Source organism: Acomys minous (genome assembly GCF_964271855.1).
Source record: "Acomys minous genome assembly, chromosome: 10".
Classification (NCBI taxonomy): Eukaryota; Metazoa; Chordata; class Mammalia; order Rodentia; family Muridae; genus Acomys; species Acomys minous.
In genome coordinates this window covers 25,259,406-25,278,560 of record NC_140491.1, presented here as the reverse complement: position 1 = coordinate 25,278,560, position 19,155 = coordinate 25,259,406, and the positions used below count along the sequence as shown (strand labels likewise).

The window sequence follows — 19,155 nt, the reverse complement described above, 5'->3', positions numbered from 1 at the left end:
GAGCTGTTACACAGAGAAACCCTGTCTCAAAAAAACAAAATAAAATAAAATAAGGAAGCAGTCTATTAGAACGATAAGCATCTATTCTGTTTGCATTTCATGTATGCATTCTCAAAGTAACCACACACAGAAAAGTTTTATTTCTCTCATACTACCCTGAACACTACTAGAGACAAACTGATAAACGTCAGAAGATGAAACTAAAATTATAAATGTTCCTTCCTAAACTCACGATGGACTTATATCCCAAAAACTCCATCATAAGTTCAGTATGTCCAGAAACAGAAGTGCACCTAGCCAAGCAAACACCACAGCTGTTGGGCTGTACATCATCCCCTGTCCTCCCGGACACATGCACACATGGTTGATCCCTGGAAGGGACACGGTTGACTAGGAACTATCCTTTACTATTGCTGCCCAGCCTTTGTGTAGACATTTAAAAAGTTTTGTAAGCACATAAGCTAGGCTGAAAAGGGGTCAAAATTCAAAACTGAAGTATACAAATTACTTTCACGCCATTATAAAGTCTAAAACTTCTATGTTGAACTGTAAATCAAGGACAATTTTTATAGACTTTAAAAATTGACAAAAATAAGCCAGGCGGTACTGGTGCACACCTTTAATTCCAGCAGGAGGCAGAAGCAGGCAGATCTTGGTGAGTTCGAGGCTAGCCTGGTCTACAAAGAGAGTCCAGGACAGTCAAAGCTACATAGAGAAACCCTGTCTCGAAAAACAAAAAACAAAAACAACAACAACAAAAAACCTCATGAAAATACACAAAAATAAAAGATGCCTCTATGAGGCTGGAGATACGGCCCAGAGGTTAAGAACACTGGCTATTCTCCCAGAAGACCCAGGTTCTGTTCACAGGATCCTCATGGTAGCACACACCCACCTGTAACTCCAGTCCAGGGCGATCTGATGCCCTCTTCTGGACTATGGGTACTGGATGCACATGGTACATAGATGTAGGCAATATGTAAATGTCAACAGCACTGATCTAATAAACTGTTCTATCAAAATAGGTGAATCTTACCTGTATCTGACTTTTCATCCACAGAGTATTTGAAAAATTTCTGTCTCTCTTCAGCTTGATTCCACAGGCTGAGACCTCTAAGGAGTTCTGCTGTGTCCTTCTGCGAACAGTGCTGTGCAATCACTTTCTTTTTGATATCTTTAAGCTCTTCATAGGTAAAATATTCCATTAACATAGGCTGAAAAACCTAAATTAAAAAGTATCAGGAAAGATTTTTTTCAATTTATTTTACTCAAAACCCTTTACTAACGGCTCAGGTGAGTATTATAAACTCTCTTTCAAAGAGATAAAAAATGTGGTGACTACTATCAAAAAAAAAAAAAATTTTTTTTTTTTTTGGTTTTCCAAGACAGCCTTGGCTGTCCTGGCCTCAAACTCACAGCGATCTGACTGCCTCTGCCTCCCGAGTGCTGGGATTAAAGGCCTGCGCCACCACACCTGGCCCAATTTTTTTTTTAAAGATTTATTTATTACATATACAGTGTTTTGCCTGCACGACAGAAGAGGACACCAGATCTCATTATAGATGGTTGTGAGCCACGATGTGGTTGCTAGGAATTGAACTCAGGACCTTTAGAAGAATAGACAGTACTCTTAACCTCTGAGCCATCTCTCCAGGCCCCAATTTTTTTTATTTTTTTATTTTTTGTTTTTTGTTTTTTTTTTTTTTGAGACAAGATCTCTCTATGTAGCCTTGGCTGTCCTGGACTTGCTTTGTAGACCAGGCTGGCCTCAAACTTACAGCGATCTGCCTGTCTCTGCCTCCCGAGTGCTGGGATTAAAGGCGTGTGCCACCACGCCTGGCTCCCCGATTTTTTTTTTAAACCACAGCATATGGTATTTTCTGTATGATTTTTCAGGCCTCTATAAAATTTTAAAGAACAGGGTTTTCCTGTACCAAGCTTGTTAAACAGTCTGTCATTTAGTTATTAAGACATTTAGCCCAGTACCAGCCTATGGTGGTTTGAATAAAACTGAACCAAACCCAAGGACTCATATATTTGAATGCTTAGTCATCAGGGAATGGCACTATTTGAGAAGTATTAGGAGGTGTGGTCTTATTGGAGGAAGTGTATCACTGGGGGTGGGTTTTGAGGTTTCAAAAGCCCATGCTTTTGTGTATGTGTGTGTGTGTGTGTGTGTTCGTGTGTGTATGTGTGTGCACACGCGAGGTACTCCATGACCATTGTCTTCTGTGATGACAATGGACTGCAGGCAAGCCCCCAACTAAACGTCTAAGAGTTGCTTTGGTCACAGTGTTTCTTCACAGCCACAGAACAATGCCTAGACACTGCTTTCTACCAGAACAGGCCGTTACCTTCCATGAGTATGAGACACAATACCCTGGAACTCTGACCGTCCCAACTCAGTTGATACAAACTATCCAACACTGCTTGTCCAAAACATTATTTAATTTTAGTTCAGTGGGGGCTTGTGACACTTTTCAGAGATTTCTTCTGCAAAACATCCCTAACCTCCAATTTATAGGATTATAATTTTTAAATGAAGAACCAAAGCTTTGTTGTTGTTTCTGGCTTCATAAATAACTTTGTTTGACATCAGAAGAACCATGTTGTAAACTACTCGTAAGTGCAGCTGCAAGCCCAACAGCAGACGGCAGAGTAAAGGAGCTCCACAGGATCTCTGGAGGTTCCCTGTCTCCTAATGTCATGTCAGGACGCCTCCTTTTTCTCTCAAATTTTATCTCTTTTTTTACTTATTTTTTTTTTCTTCTCTTTTTACCCTACAGGGTGCTTCGCACACATAGTATGGCTTCCAGTTTAGTAGTTTTCTGGGATTCCTCAGTGTGTGATTAAATGGGTCTCTGATTTTTGTGCCTTCTCTTGGGTTCCTTTCCTTCTGTTTGTTTTGCCAATTCGGGTGCCCTAGTTTTGTTATATCATATCATATCATGCCACGCCGTATCATATATTATTATTCCATAGAAGCCTGTTTGTTTTCTAATGAGAGACAGAAAAGGGGTGGATCTAGATGGAAGGGGAGGTAGGGAAAAGCCAAGGAGAGTAAAGAGAGGGGAAACTGTAACCAGAATATATTATGTGAGGGGAAAAATAAGACTACTTTCAATAAACAACAAAACAAAAACCCTTGTATTTAGTTTCAATACTGGCTACATATTACAATGTGAAAAATAACTGCCATGAGACACTATCAGTACCAATGAAAGAGTCAATGCTTCCCATTCTAAGAAGAGTTTAGAAAGTAGGTTGCGTTTAATTTTATTATCAAGGTGATTATAAGGAGAAACTATAACGGCAAATCATGATAATAAATGATTTATAACTAAAAAAAGTATCCAGAAGCCAACAAGGGTAGCTTAATGGGTAAGAGTTTTGCTGCCAAGACTGATGACTTGAGTTCAATTCCCAGAACCCACGGTGGAGGGAGAACAATTCCCAAATGCACAGTAAATGTTTTGTTTTTATTTTCTGAAGCAGGGCTGGAGATGGAGAAACGGCTAGGCAGTCAAGCCTACTTGCTGCTCCTGCAAAGCGCCTGGGTCTGGCTTCCAGCACCCATATGGTGACTCACAATCACCTGTAACTTCGCTCCCGGGAATCTGATGTTGTCCTTTGGCATACAGTATTCATGGAAACATGCAGAGAAAAAACCCATACATATAAACTAGAAATAAACCTTTAAAAGAAAAAAAAAAAGAAAGCATCCAGTCCTCATAGGCTTCTTCCTCTGTATCTTGTGCTGGATACTCATCCTTTATTACTGAAAGACGACAGATTGTGTTGTGGTTTGTTTAATGATATGCTAACTCACATATATGAGGTAAAACAATGAGAAATTTAAAACCGCCATTTAATTAGTCAATTCAACTCATGAAAAAAAACACTAAAAACTCTTTAAATATGACATACAAAAAAATACTTAAAGGGGGCTGGAGAGATGGCTCAGTGGTTAAGCACACTGTTCCTCAGAGGTCCTGAGTTCAATTCCTAGCAACCACACGGTGGCTATAATGAGATCTGGTGCCCTCTTCTGGCAGGAAGACACAATGCTGTATACATAAGAAATCTTTTAAAAATGTAAAGACTTACAGAATCTTCTAAAGGTGGCAATTACGAACGTGCATCATAGTTCTTTCACACATAAAAATACATTTCTTAAGGAAATAAAATCATTCATTCAGCAAGTAGTAGCCTTTAAAAAATAACTGAAACTATGCTTCTTACATTTTTTACTGGATTTCATTCCTATTCACAAGAAGAAACAACAGATTCTTTCCATCAACAGAACACTTTCTTTGCATGCATTATTTTAGGGAACCAAAGACAAAATAATATTTTCTGTTAAATTATGAAAATAAATCACAACAAAGAACAAGTCTGCTTACCTCTTCTTCCTCTTTCATGTGAGGAAGAAAATCTCTTGTAAAAGCCTCCAATCTCTCTTTGAGCTGTTTTGCATAATTTAACTGTTCATATTCATTCTAGAAACAAAAAGAGTAAATCACATTTAGCAGAAAGTGGAGACACTGAGCTTTAATGGCAGCACTCAGGAGGTAGGTACAACTGGATCTCTAAGGTTAAGACCAGCCTGATCTACATGGCCAGTTCCAGGCCAGCCAGGGCATCATCGTGAGAACCTGTCTCAAATATGTATATAAAGTTTTGCTTCCTTATATGTTGTATGGTATTATTCATTATATGCTGCCTGATCACAGAAAGTCAATTTTCTTTTAGTATAAAGATGTCCTTGGAGCTACAGTGTAGCTGTTCAGTGCTGCAGCACGTGCTAAGGCATCTGACATCCTACATGCAGCCGTGGCACCACCTCTCACTCACAGTCCTTACAACAAGAAGCTCTGCATTCCTTAGCAATTCTAATCTTGGTTTTTAATTTTATTAAAATATAGCAAGTATATTATAAAATATACTATAAAGATTTTCTATGTATTTTATGTTATCCTAACAGGTCACATATATTAATATCAACATTTCTAAAGACAAGGATCTCACATTTAAAGTAAATTATTCTGAATTCTGGACACCTCTCAACAGTCAAACATTTCTTCCACATATGAATTAAGTAAGATCACATCTTCCTGTAATTTATCTTTTCCAATGTAAAAATATGGAAAACTTACAAGATAACAAAATATTTAAAGATATGATACTGTGGTGATCTGAATGAGAGTGTTTCCAAAGGCTTTGGTATCTGAAATTTGGTCCCCAGTTGGCACTGTTTGGGGAGACTTAAGAGGTGTGGCCTTCTTAAAAGAAGTATGTTACTGGAGGCAGACCTTGAGGGATTAAAAATATTCATCATTTCCAGTTCATTTCAAGCTCAGTCTCTACTTCCGGCTACGCACACATGCATGCACTCACAGAGTAATTGTTATGGCCTCATCCCTCTGTAACTGTAAACTCCAAATAAGCCTTTCTAAGTTTACTTGCTCATGGTGTTTTATGACAGTAATAAAATAGTAATTAAAACAAGTACTGTTTCATCCCTGCTTAGGACTGTTTTTTTTTTTTTTAGATAATTTATTCAATTACTTTCCAATATTCAGTTCAATGTTGAATTCTGTTGAGATTTTTACATATCCTTTAAACATATGTATGCTTTTAATTCCAATTATATACGAATTGTCAAATTTGCTTTTCACACTAGTTCACACGTTCTGCTCCTCAAATCCATCATTCTTACTAATAAATGTGCATTTGTGTTGCATAAGTAGTTCAGAATAAATCTTAATCCTTAGCCCTCTTCCACACACCAAATCCAATACAATTCCCACTCATTTCTCTTTCTCCCTCTCTCTGTTTTGGTTTTTTTTCTCCCTCCAAGACAGGGTTTTTCTGTATAAAGCTCTGGCTGTCCTGGATTCTCTTTGTAGACCAGACTGGCCTCGAACTCACAGAAATCCACCTGCCTCTGCCTCCTGAGTGCTGGGATTCAAGGTGCGTTTCACCATGCCTGGCTTTTTCTACCACTTTGTATAATCCCAGTATTCCACTCGTCTTAGGTAGTACGTAATTGTCAAGCATGTCCCTTCCTCTATACTTTCAACAATCACTACTTTGGTTCAGAAATTACTGACTACATAATACATGAATATAATACAAAACACCAAGAGTACAAAGGAGTAGTCAATAGAAAAATACATCTCCTCTTTCCCGTATCTAGTATGCGTCCTTCCACTAACCCACCACCTCTCCTCTGGACATCTACCCAAGTGTTCTTCCTCTAGTAACTCCTGGGAGACTATCCCAATAATGGCTTGAGTGTTTCCTGTCCTTTGAAATTAATCCTCCCTCTAACTGAATCACGTCTCTAAAGTGAAGGGAATATGGTGGCTTGATGGAATTATAACTTACTCCTATGGTGCACTGAACTGAAAGGGTTAAACTAAGATTAACTTTTAAATATTGTATACAACAAATATAATTAACAAAATGTACTTACATCATTATCCTTTACTACACTCACAAACATATTTCATTTTCTTTTTCAATATTTTTTTTTAAGATAAAATCTCACTATGTATCCTAGACTGGCCTTGAACTAGTAGCTTTCCTAACTATTGGATTTCAGACAAGTACCACCATAGATGCCATACAACTGAAATTATCTTAACAATCCTGCTTCCTCTAATAGAGAAAAATAAAATACAGTAAGCAGTATAGCTGCCAATCAATTTTTTGTCCACTGCTACAGACTAAAGTCAAAGCCTTGCTCATGATAGGCAAAAACTCTACCACTGAATTACATTTTCCACCTTCAATTTTATTTTTTTAGTTTTACCTTGTTTGAGAATAGATCCCACTATGTAGACCTGGCTGACCTTGAGCTCAATAAGATTCACCTTCTTCTGCCTCCCGAGTGCTGGGATTAAAGATATGTGCCTCCATACCTAGCCCTACCTTTAATTCTAAATAAAAATCTATGGAACAGAAGTGTTACTCATCCTAAACAAAAATTATTATCTTTAGTCACCAGTACCTGAATTAATAATAACTTTTTTTTTAAGAATTCAGAAAATACCTACAACAATTTCACGGTAATTAAAATTTCAACTTATAAATCTTTAAAACCTGGTGGTCAGTATTCACCAAAAGAAATAAAAATAAAAAAATAAAAATGTTTTTTAATTAAAATAAAGTTTCATTAGGAATTAATAAAGAGCCAGTTTCCAAAGCCTCTCACCAGACTAAGCCAGACTTCTCCGAGTCACCTTTTCAGCTAGGCCTGACCTTAGACACTTCCTGAGCCTTTCTCTCAGTTCCATTTTGGAAAGAATCTTGCTGAGTCAGTTTGGGCCCAGTATGTGACTATGGCAGCATCTGATCAAACCCCTCACTACTCCCTCAGCCTCAAGGATTTAACATCCTGGCCCATCTTTAGCAAAAATCCTATAGAGTTGATTCAACAAGAACCCTCCTGTCCTGATGTTTTCTCTTAGTAATTTTCTATCGGCTGGCTCTTTCCTTGTTTCTCAGCCCTAAACTCCTAGTTTTTCTTACTCCAATTTGAGATTTATCTCTCTGCCTTACTACAAGTCTCCATTGTAACCATCCCTTATGAACAGCCTTCCTAGACATCACCAATAAATGAAATCTTTCCACAAAATAGCTCCATTTACTAAAGTTGCTAATAAAAATTACAGCGACAGGTTGACACTATTTCTAATAGTTACATACCAATTTTTGCAACTCACCTTAACATTCTTCAGCCCCTTTTCAAAGAGACTAAGCATCTCAGAGAGTTTATTGTCAGAATGTACATTATAAATGGTCTGACTGCGTTGCTGAAGTAAACCAATAATGTATTCATTTTCAATTTGCTCATGCATTTTAAACTCCTTGAAAGTAGCATATAAAGACTGGAGAAGAGCACGGAAGTCGTTGTTGTTGGAAAAGTTGGTTTTAGAAAGCTAAATATAAAAAATTTAAAAGACACAGTTAATAGACGCAAACAGGAGACACTGTAACAAGAAACATTCAAATGTGTACCTACGTTTTTGTTCATAGAAAGATATTTCCTTTATAACAATTACATTATAGTACAAATAAAAGAAATTCATAATATAATAATTTGTAGTTGTAAAATTTAAAAGTACCCCAGACCAGGAAGCTGCTGGTTGGCATTCTCAAGCACTTGGTGACACAAAGGGGGTGGGGAGCACATACTTTATTTAAATAAAAATGACCAGATGCATTTCCCTCCAAGCCTAAAAAGAGGCGTACATTAGAAGAGTAAGCTTAGAATAATGTGGCTTCTTTTTCTCTGTTCAAAACATTCTTAATGCTATTACACTACTTCTACAATTTAAACATTAGAAAACATTTCACTACAGTTTAAAAGCTGCAACTGATATGTTTAAGCAATAAGTATAAAATATTGAGCTATTAAATTTAAGAGAAGAATGTATTTTCACACACACACACCCTTCATCCCCTCTGAAAACAGAGAACAAAATGCCTATAAAATTTTGTTAACTGTACTTTAAATCTGGGAGAAAAATAATCAGATTTGAAACATGTTTTCTGGTGAGAGAAAAGTGTTTATACAATAGGTGAAGAAAGTTTCATTTGTATTAAATCCTTAATATTTGTTGCATTGATGAATAAGTGAACAAGACCAAAGCAAAGACTAAATAGAAAACAAGTTCTTAAGCTATGACCCACATCAGTTTTTCTCTACATAAAAATAATTTTAATTTGATACTAAAAGTTAGTGGATTGAATAGTTAAAAGCATATCCATGCCATAACTCGGTGGTAGAGCACTTAGCATGAACAAGTACCTGAATTCAATCTTCAATAACACCAAAACAAACAAACAAACAAAAAATGCCAGGGCACACACACCACAACTCTTGAAAATTTAATCTATGTGAATGGGTTTCTTAAAATTGCATTTGCTTCTATAAAGACAGACAACCACTTAGACTTACATAAGCCTGGACACTAGCAATCTATTTTTAGGCTATACTGCAGCTTACAGCATACTGGAGTCTAAACTGCTTAGAAATATTTGCTTTTTCTTAAGACACATTACAGTATAGGTTTCTCGTGCCCATTTTACAGACTAGAAAATAAAATGGGCTGGGAAAAATATCCTAAATCATACAACTACACAATAATGCAGATTTAGCTTCTGTAACTAATTTATGTCACAGATAAAATGTCTATCCCACACAGAAAGCTATCTCTTTAGATCCAAGGCAGTAACTGGTCAGAATAACTGCTCCAAAACAAAGGTCTCACTGTAAGGACACTGTCCCCCAGGAGATAAAGGGACAGGTCTGGGGACAGTTTAGTTTGTCACCAACAGAGAAGCGCTACCGACATAGGGTGGCTATGAGCCAAGAACTGGCTAAACATTTTATAGTGCAGATGACAGCCCCCACAACAAATTATGTAGCCGAAAATGTCAACAGTGCTTCAGCTGAGAATGCTGCTCCAGACCAAGTGTTTTCCAAACACTGTTTAGTACAAATGACCTTGTCAGTCCCTAACTACACAAAAAATGATGAAGAAATGCAGTGAAACCCAGAGAACAAACATTTCAAAGATAATTCAGGAAAAACTATCTCCTGTACTCAGGAATGTATTTACATCTCCACTTTCCTTTTCTAATGCTATTTATGATGCACAAAGTTGATTTTTGGCTTACTAGGGGCTCATAAGACACTGTGAAAAACAATGCTCTGTGGTAGAATGAAAGCTCACTAGTAACCTGCACAATAATATACTCTGGGGCCACCAACTCAACAAAGACCCTACACATAACAAGACACACATAGCCAACAAACAGGACAACAATAACATGCCATTTTTCACGTGAGAATGCATAACTGATCTTCTGTCTCAAGACACTGTACAGCTAAAACATAAAGGCTGGACTTAAACCTGATTGCCAAGAACACTGTAACATAAAGCCCGTAAGTTAAAAAAAAAAAAAAAAAAAAAAAAAAAAAAAAAATAATAATAATAATAATAATAATAATACAGTAGGAATGCAAACATTAACACTCCAGATGCAGTTTTTATTTTCTGTCCAATTCTCCCAATCAAATACTTTCAGTTAATCAGAAATATATATATACACTCAACGAAGAAGCTTTAGAATACTCTGACCAAATTTACAGATTTAAAAAAAAAAATGACCTACAAATGAACAGTTTTGCAGAAAATAGTAATAAGCAACAAGTGAGGTAATGCTAAAAAAAATGTGGGTGTTAAAGAAAGAAAAAAAGTCTAGGATTAAAATTCAGGCTCTACTAATTGCTGAGTGAGCTGGGTAAGTTATTTAACCACTAAGACTATTTCCTCACTTTTAAACGAGGGATAACACCTGTCTTACAAAGCTCTTGTAAGGATTATCGAAAAACTGTCAGTATGTAGTAAGAATCCATTAAATTCCTTTTCCTTCCCCTCAGCTCAAAATTCAGTATTATTCACTAAGTCAATCTTGCCAAATGCTAGTACATTTTTACATAAATGTAGAAAAATAAAGAAAAGAAAAACTGACCATGAAGCTACATTTGAGTTTCAGAAAGTAATCTACTCAATTTTGCATTGACTTTCTTCTTAGTTTCAGTTATAAAATATCTTTTTATAAATATTCAAAGTAGAGGGCACTTTTAATATCCCTTCTTGAAGAACTTAGGCAGCCCCTAACAGCTTTCACCACTGGGGGTGCTGTTTTGTCTGCACCTGTGTCTATGCACCGCATGCGTGTCTGATGCCAGTGACGACAGAAGGGGACATCAGCTCTCCTAGAACTGGAGTTACAGACTGTTGGGAACTGCCATGTTGGTACCGGAACTAGAGGCTGGGTCCTCTGGAGGAAAAACTGCTGCTGTTAATTGCTAAACCACTCTCCAACCCCTTACTTCAACTTTTTTATAACTCATCTATCTATATAGAAATCTGGATCTTTATAGGATCCATGTTGCTATTCTCAGAAATCAATTCAGAGACCATTCCTGATGTCCACTGTGGACGTGACCACCTACTGTCTTCCTTTTGCTCCCACTGCGCTCTTCTTGGATTTCTGTATTAGCACAGGCGATAGTGCATACCAACTGTGAACTCCTGGGAACAACAATCACATTTCACAATGCCACAGAAACCACTGCAGGGCAGAAGAAAAGAACTAACAGAAGTAAGTTTTGACGACTAAAGGGAATGCTGAAAATTGGGAAGAAAATGGGGAAAGGAACATCTACCATTTGGCGTAAATTTTTACTACACTCACTCCAATTTGAAAGGTCAATGAATTATGAAACAGGACTCTCGGCAGACTGTTACGAAACGAATCAAAAGCTACTGTAGCTTCAGATGAAGAAAATTAAGCTGGGAGTCTTAATACTGACTTGGGTGGTTATGGGTCTATCACTAGTTTACATAAGCCCTTACCTAGGCAATGCAGGCCTACAAATCCCCAGGTATAACTCAGAAACAAACAAACCTTTTACTTGTGCCAAAGGCCTGTTGCCTGCGTAGCAGAGATAAAGAGACCTTTCCATAGCACCTTTTCCAAAAACAAACAAAGCCAGTAAGACAAAAGTACCAAGATAAAATAAAAAGTGCATGCTCAAAAACCACACACAGACACACACAAAACAAAAATTATGGAGTCTGTTTTTTATTGACCAACTACTACTTTCTCTAATGGGTTTCACCATTAGAGAAAACTAGGTATCAGTTGCAAATAGGTTCTAGATTAGGGGTGGGACTTTGTGTTCACTTTCCCTTCTCAGTGTTTGTATTTTGTCTGGATGACCTTTTCACATGGGAAACTTCACATTAAAGTATTATACAGCAATATTTAATATAATCTGTGACAATTTAAGAATAATTCACTCTAAGTAAATTGCTCAAAACATAGAAAGGTGATTTGATGCTCCCAAAGAAATAATTTTTCCAATATGCTGTGTTTTACAAGTCCAATACTGGGAATAAAATTGAAATCTTTATAGCTTCTGGATATTCTTGGTTAAAATTTAGAATGCTGTGAGATAGCATACTTTGCAGCTTTTTTAGTTTTAACCAAAGCAGTTTTTACTGGAGGCTGTTGGATCTATATCCTTGATCTATACAACTAAAAGAAAGATAACAACAAATTATCTTCATATGACAAACTAATCAAAACAAATCTTAATTCTTTAAGGCTCTTCTCCCATCACAAAATACTTACTTTCCCACTTTTGCTCACAAAAGACGGCCAGAGAACCTTCTACTGGCCATTGTTAACTAGAAGAAAGGATGAGGGCCATGGCACACGCCTTTAATTCCAGCATTCAGGAGGCAGAGGCAGAAGGATCACAGTGAGTTCGAAGCCAGCCTGGTCTACAAAGTAAGTCTAGGACAGCCAAGGATACACTGAAAAACCCTGTCTCAAAAAACAAACAAAACAGGCGGGCATGGTGGCGCACGCCTTTAATCCCAGCACTCGGGAGGCAGAGGCAGGCGGATTGCTGTGAGTTCCAGGCCAGCCTGGTCTACAAAGCGAGTCCAGGACAGCCAAGGCTACACAGAGAAACCCTGTCTCAAAAAACAAAACAAACAAACAAAAAACAAACAAACAAACAAAACAAAACAAAAAGGAAATGATGAAAAGTCCTGTACAGTCTTTTTTCCTTCACTAAATTACCTTGGTCAGAGTTACAAAAACTGGACATTTAGTATTCTTAATGAATATATATGATAATTTCATTAACTACATTCAACTAATTCAGAATTAATGACTTTTTTACAATGCTGGCAACAACCCACTGGCAAGTCTGACCAAAGCTGTACCAAATTAAAAACGCTTTATTAAATTACTTAATGCAAGAGAGAACATTTAACTACTGAGAATTATTTGACTCACTTTTTTTTAAAGTCAACTGCATTTTCAAAATTTGTTCAAATATTCTCAAACATAAAAAGGAGATACAAAAATAGTGACTGTGCCCACTATGATGACAAATGTCTGTAGCTCTTGAACCAAGAAGGTGGAAGCCAGACAATCAAGAGTTCAAGGCCAGCCTCTGCAACGTAGTGTGTTCAAGGCCAGCTTGTACTAGGGGAGACACTGTATTAAAAACATGATCAAAACGAAAGAATAATGACTGACTTCCTCAGTTTAAAAAAAAAAAGGTTGGGCAGTATATTACAAATGCTAATTGGGAAGATCATAATCCTTCGGCAATCTTTATTTTATTTTATTTTATTTTATTTTTTTGAGACAGCGTTTCTCTTTGTAACAGCCCTGGCTGTCCTGACTTACTCTATAAACCAGGCTGGACTCAAACCCACAGAGATGCACCTGCCTCTGCCTCCTGCTGGGATTAAAGGCAATCTGAAACAATTTGTGCTAGCCAGGTGTGGTGGTGCAAGCCTATAATCTCAGCCAGCCGGGTCCACAGAGCGAGTTCCAGGACCGCGAGGAACGCACAGTGAAACCTTGTATGGAAAAAAAACAAAACAAAACAAAAAAAGAAAAAGAAAATAAAAAGAAGAAAAATACTTACTTAGAAAGCTCGTAGGAAGACGTAGTCTCTGAACTACCTCTTCCCAAAATTAGCCAGAGAAAAGCCTTGGATTCGATTAGTCCTGATTTAATTCCCCTTTTGCTTTTTGGAAGAAAAAAAAAAAATGAAAAAACTTTTTTGCTTTTCCTTTCCTGAAATTAAAGGAAAGTGTGAAGGAAAAAATTTTTTTCAAAAGGTGAAGATTACAAAAATGAAGATAATACGTATTCGTCTGCTCAAGGATCGGCCAATCCTGAAGCTTTTGGATAGATCATAATCACTCTCAAAGTACTAACTCTCACCTGAGAGCTCTAAATTATACTTGATATCTGGGTTCTAGGCTCAAAGACTCCAATTTGAATGAGGATTCAGGCATCGGGATTTTAAACAGCTTGGGGGTTAATTAATAAGAAACCAAAGGGAGAACGGTGATCCTAAACAGTCCTGGAGTTTAAAAGTACACCTGACTCGGACTGGCTCTGGGTTTTGTTTTTCACTTCCCAAAATGGAGGGAGAGAAATGGTTGTGGGGTAGAATTGCTAAGATCTGAAACTTCAAATTGCTGGTCTTCTGTGGCCTACCAGTGAAAACACTGGGCTCCTTCCTAGAACCTCTCTGGTTTGAAAGACAACTCTTGTTTGCTGGTGGTAGTGATGATGCTAATTCTATGTAATCTCTGAAAATGCCATTTACTTTTATGTTTACGTAATAATTACTAAACAGCGATTTATGTGGTTCATTTTTATGAAACACATGACTGCCCAGAGTTTATTCATATATGACCTACCCAAACATAAGCTGACAACTGGGGATTGTAACAATCATTAGAAAAAGGTCCTCAACTCATCTTCACAAAAGTGCTTCTTCAACTTAGGCTACATCAATTAAAAGTCCAAAGCGCGTTCCACAGCAAACCAACTTTTCGTAGGGCCCCCTCTCCTTTGACTCCAATTTAAAAAGTCCAATTGAGAAGCAACTGTCTCGAGACAAAAATGTACAAGGAATACATATTCGAGAAAATAAAGACTGTAAGGAAAGAGGAGAACCAGAAATAAAGAGCGCAGGTCTTCCCCCTGTGCCTGTTACAGGGCTTGTGTACGGAACTAAACCAGTGCAGAGCTGGAAGGTAAAATAAATAAACAAACAAATAAATAAATAAATAAATAAGCCTGCTCCAGGAGGCTGCAAGACGCTGCCGGTGGAGGCAGGAAACAAGTCAGAGGTCCAGAGAGAGGATGCAAGCGTGTAAGCAAAGCTACTCCGAGAGATCCAAGGGGCCGGGCGGGCAGTACTGCGGCGGCGAGCAACCGCAGGAGCGGCCTGCGGACGCCAACCGGGGAGCCCCCGCGGACCGCCGACCTGGGTCCCCACGACCCTGGGCGGACAGCGGCGGAGGCCCCGGAGCGCCCCTCACCCCGGCTCCCAGAGGGCAAGGTCCCAGGCCGCGGCCAACGCTGGCAGGAAGGTGCGGGAGGCGCGCGGGCGATCGCTTGCTCGCTTGCTAGCTCGCACGGCGCCAACGCCGGGGAGTTGCGGGAGGCGCGCAGGCCAGGCCGCCGGGACCCGCCCGCACCTCCGCGCCGCCCTCCGCCCCGCGCTCCGTTTACCTTGTCGCAGTAGCGTCCCACCAGCTGCTTCATCCGCCAGTGCGGGGCGGTGAAGACGTCCACTTCATCGGGGAAGGGCGCCATCGCCACAGCCTTAGCGTCTGCCACAGCAGCCGCGGCCGCCGCCTCTCCATAGAACACCCTCGCCGCGGGGCAGAGGCGGTGCGCCCCCCCGTGCGCATGCGCCCGCCCCGTCGGCGCGCGCGCCCGGGCAGCTCCGCGAGCCGTGACGCGGGGGCGCGCGGGCCGCCGCCATGCGGTGCTGAGGCCCACGTGACCGGCACGGTTCCCACCTCCGCTCTGCAGGCTCGTTCCTGGTCCTCTTCCCGTGCGGTGGAGAGGCCTGACCGTTTCATCCCGTAGAAACGCACTATCCAAGGGCGGGAGCCATTAAGGGTGCTCCTCTGTGTGCCTGGCCTTCTGGCGGGGGGCACCCGTCCTGCATGGTGTGGTTGAGCCTATGTCCCCTTGTCGGGATGACGGTGCTCGCCCAGGGCCCCCCACCTGCCTTCTCTGCTTAGGCGTTTGCTAGGCGGGGGCAATGGTGGCCCTGGGCCTAGCTAGCATAGCCTCCTCCCTGTGGTTGAAAGCTGGGGACCCGGCAGCCTCTCCAACCTCACCCCCCTTCCCCACCCAAAGCCCCACCCCACCCCACCCCCGGCGCGAAGCTTGATGTGAGGGTGGGAGGCTGGCCATGGGGGAACTGAAGACACCAGAGGGAGGACGGCCACCTTAGCTCGGGAACAACAGCCCCAGAGCGGCCAGATGTGCCTGCTGCTGGGGGAAGGGCGAGCCATCATGGCTGTCTAATAGGGAAAGAGCCTTAGCACAAATCCCACCATTTTAAGCCGAAGAGACTCAGACAGGAAAAAGAGCCACAAATGCGGTCACTGCCCAGGGAAAGGCCAGTAGGTCTCACCCCTACGTGTCACCTGCCCTCGTCTAAGCCCTCCAGTTGACTTTTTCCACTTATCGAAGCAGCTTTAGGACTGATGGAGAAATGGGAGAAAGGGGGGGGGGGGCAAAGCTAAGAACCTGGGGAGGGCGTCTCGCTTTCCCCATTGCCATAAACTTCTGGACCGTAAGCAGAAGCTATGCTATCGTCACCTTTGTATTTCCTACCACAGATTCATGACACTGGGTAAAAGGAATCAAACGGTCAGGAACGGAGTAGAAGGGAAAGAACCCTGGGCTGTATCTGTGTAGTTCTAATCTCGCCATTTGAAAGTGGCATGCAAAGCGAGCAGGCAGACAGACTCTGAATCAGCTGAAAATTAGGTTCATGGTTTCAGCAAACCCTAGTTGTACTAACCTTGGAAAGCTACATGGTTTCTGTGTTCTGAACGCAGTATTTTCTTAGGTAAGATGGGGATGGGGGTGAGGCGGTAAGACCTACTTCATAAAGTTTTTTTTTTAAGATTTATTTATTTATTATGTATGTATACAGTGTTCTGCCTGTGTGTATGCCTGCACGCTAGAAGAGGACATCAGATCTTATAATAGATGGTTGTGAGCCACTATGTGGGTGCTGGGAATTGAACTCAGGACCTCTGGAAGAGCAGCCAGTGCTCTTAACTGCTGAGCCATCTCTCCAGCCCACTTCATAAGATTTTAAGGCGAACCAAGTTCATGTATTGGAAGCGTTAATAGGAATACCTGGATCCCCATAAACACTATCTGTAAAGAGTATTAAAACAACTATGGGGTAGGAAATTAAGACATTGCCCAGGGTTTCACAAATCAGCAAGTGAAAATGCTGGCCATATGTAAAAAGAAATAAAAAAAAACTGGCTTATTGAACTGAAAAGTTTCTGGCCCATCTCTCCTTCCCCTGACCCCACTCACTCTTTTTCTTCCCTCTGTTACCTTCTTACCCTGTTTTCTCTCCCCGCCCCCCCCCTTCTGCTGTTTCAGTAAGGCTTTGCCTCTGTTTTTTGTTTGTTTGTTTTAATAGGTCTCAGAAGACATTTGCTTACTCTGTTTGTTTCATCCTGATCTTTCACTCTAGCTATCTTGGAATGCAGAATCAGACTTCCAGGTGTGCCAGTAGTCACATACTGCTGCATGACTAGGTTGTTCTCTATAGCTGGAACAAGGTCTGTCAGAATAAAGAACAAGGAAGGCACCTAGCACTGTGATTTTTCTCATTTTAACTAGGAATATACCACAGTGTGTGGCTCATTCACATACGTGCATCCCTGCTGTTCGCCAGCACATCCCTAGGACAAAGCACATTTCATAGGAGGTATATAACAGCAAAAATCACCACCTACAAACGGAGTTTCACTCTAACCCAGCTTGGAAGGTTTGTGGTCCACTAAGAAAATACCAGCTTCTTTGGACTTTGGCTTATTTCAGGGGGTTTGTTTCAGGGACTAAAATGAAAGAAACAAGTGATTTAAAAAAAAAATAAGGTCATTTTCCCTTTCAAGGAAGCCGCTAACATTATTCTCATGGGCTGAGGTCAGTTAATCACCTGGACATAGATATGACTAATTCGTGTTGAACTTTAGCCTGAGACAAGACTCAGTCGTGTTGGACGGTCACTGTAAGTTCCTACAGTCACAACAGGTTTGAATGGCTGCTAAAGTCCAGGCTGGCAGTTCAGTCATCGCTCTGTGGTCTCTTCAGGTATGACGACAGACAAATTCTATATGACGGTCTATCCACTTAGCACCACAAAGGGGCCACCTCGTATATGTGAACAGAGCAGCGAAAGCCCACAGGACAGAATACCTCCCTGGACTGTGGCTTTGTTTATCCTCCTTCTCATTCTTATGGGAAACAAGCAAGTGTGCAGTGGGGAGGATGTCAAATTGTGCTCCAGAAAGCTGACATACACCGGCAGAAGGCCTTTTCTGAGGATTTCCAGCCGTATTTTTGAAGGGTTGAAGAATAACTGGTTAGAATTGGTCAATTCTAAGGTATATAACTTAGTTTTTATCAGAAGTGATCATCACCTCTAGTGAAAGCAGGGCTGGAGAGAGCGCTCAGTGGTTAAAAACACTGGCTTCATTTCTTCTAGAAGACCTGGGTTCAATTCCCAGCACCACATGGTGGCTCATCTGACTTTCATGAGGATCAACAGGCATGTATGTGATAAATAAACATACATGTAGACAAACACCCATATATATAAGCAAATAATTTTTTAAATAGCCAATCGACACCTGTTACAATGAGGTAAGTAGATTTAGGGCTACACTTTTAGGAAAAAAATGATGGCATTGCTGAAAGAAAATATAGCTAGTGAGTTGAAATGCAAGGCCAAATGTTCTTGGGGTGGTTTTTTTTTTCCTCATTTTTATATGCAAATACAGGTTGACGACGATACACAGAGTGGGGGGGGGGGAGAGAGAGGTCGATCCCTCAGGTTCTTCCCCTCAGGTATGTTGCTGCGTGCGTTTGTTTCCTAGGACTGTCGTCATAACATCCTGGGTAACATAACATCCTGAGTGATATAACATCCTGAGTGACTTGAACAACAGAGTTTGGCTGTATGGCCCATGTTGTTTTGGAACTTCTGGCAATCTTCCTGCCTTAGTTTCCTAAGCCCTTGTATTACAAACATGCACAACCATGCCTGCTTCCTTGTTGTTTGTTTTTCCCAGACAGGATTTCTCTGTGTTGCCGTGACCTTCCTGGAACTCACACTTTGGCCTTGAACTCACAGAGAGTCGCCTGCCTCTGCTTCCAAGTGCTGGGATTAAAGGCTTCCGCCACCACGCCAGGCTACAAAATTCTTTTTGTTTGGTTGGGTTTTTTTGTTTGTTTGTTTTGTTTTGTTTTGTTTGACACAGGGTTTCTCTGTGTAGTCTTGGCTGTCCTGGACTCCCTTTGTAGACCAGGCTGGCCTTGAACTCACAGCGATCCCCCTGCCTCTGCCTCCCGAGTTCTGGGATTAAAGGTGTGCGCCACCACACCTGGCTTGGTTGGTTTTTTTTCTTTGAAATTCTTAAAGAATTAATAAAATGGGGGCTGGAGAAATGGCTCAGAGGTTAAGAACACTGA

The 19,155-nt window shown here is 40.5% G+C and overlaps 1 protein-coding gene across 2 annotated transcripts in view; it reads right to left on the bottom strand.

The window, feature by feature from the left end:
* The window catches only part of FBXL5 (F-box and leucine rich repeat protein 5), a 40,254-nt gene extending 24,915 nt beyond the window's left edge, over nt 1–15,339 (bottom strand). The window contains exons 1-4 of one of the 2 annotated variants that reach the window (XM_084798667.1): nt 15,145–15,339; nt 7,731–7,946; nt 4,404–4,499; nt 1,037–1,223 (exon numbers count right to left, since the gene is read on the bottom strand). In XM_084798667.1, coding sequence (XP_084654793.1) covers nt 1,037–1,223; nt 4,404–4,499; nt 7,731–7,946; nt 15,145–15,228 — 583 coding nt within the window. In that variant the 5' untranslated portion in view covers nt 15,229–15,339. Of the gene's footprint in view, nt 1–1,036; nt 1,224–4,403; nt 4,500–7,730; nt 7,947–13,537; nt 13,559–15,144 lie in introns of those variants that run through there. The other variant, XM_084798668.1, reaches the window with a different exon arrangement.
* Between the last annotated feature and the right edge of the window lie 3,816 nt (nt 15,340–19,155).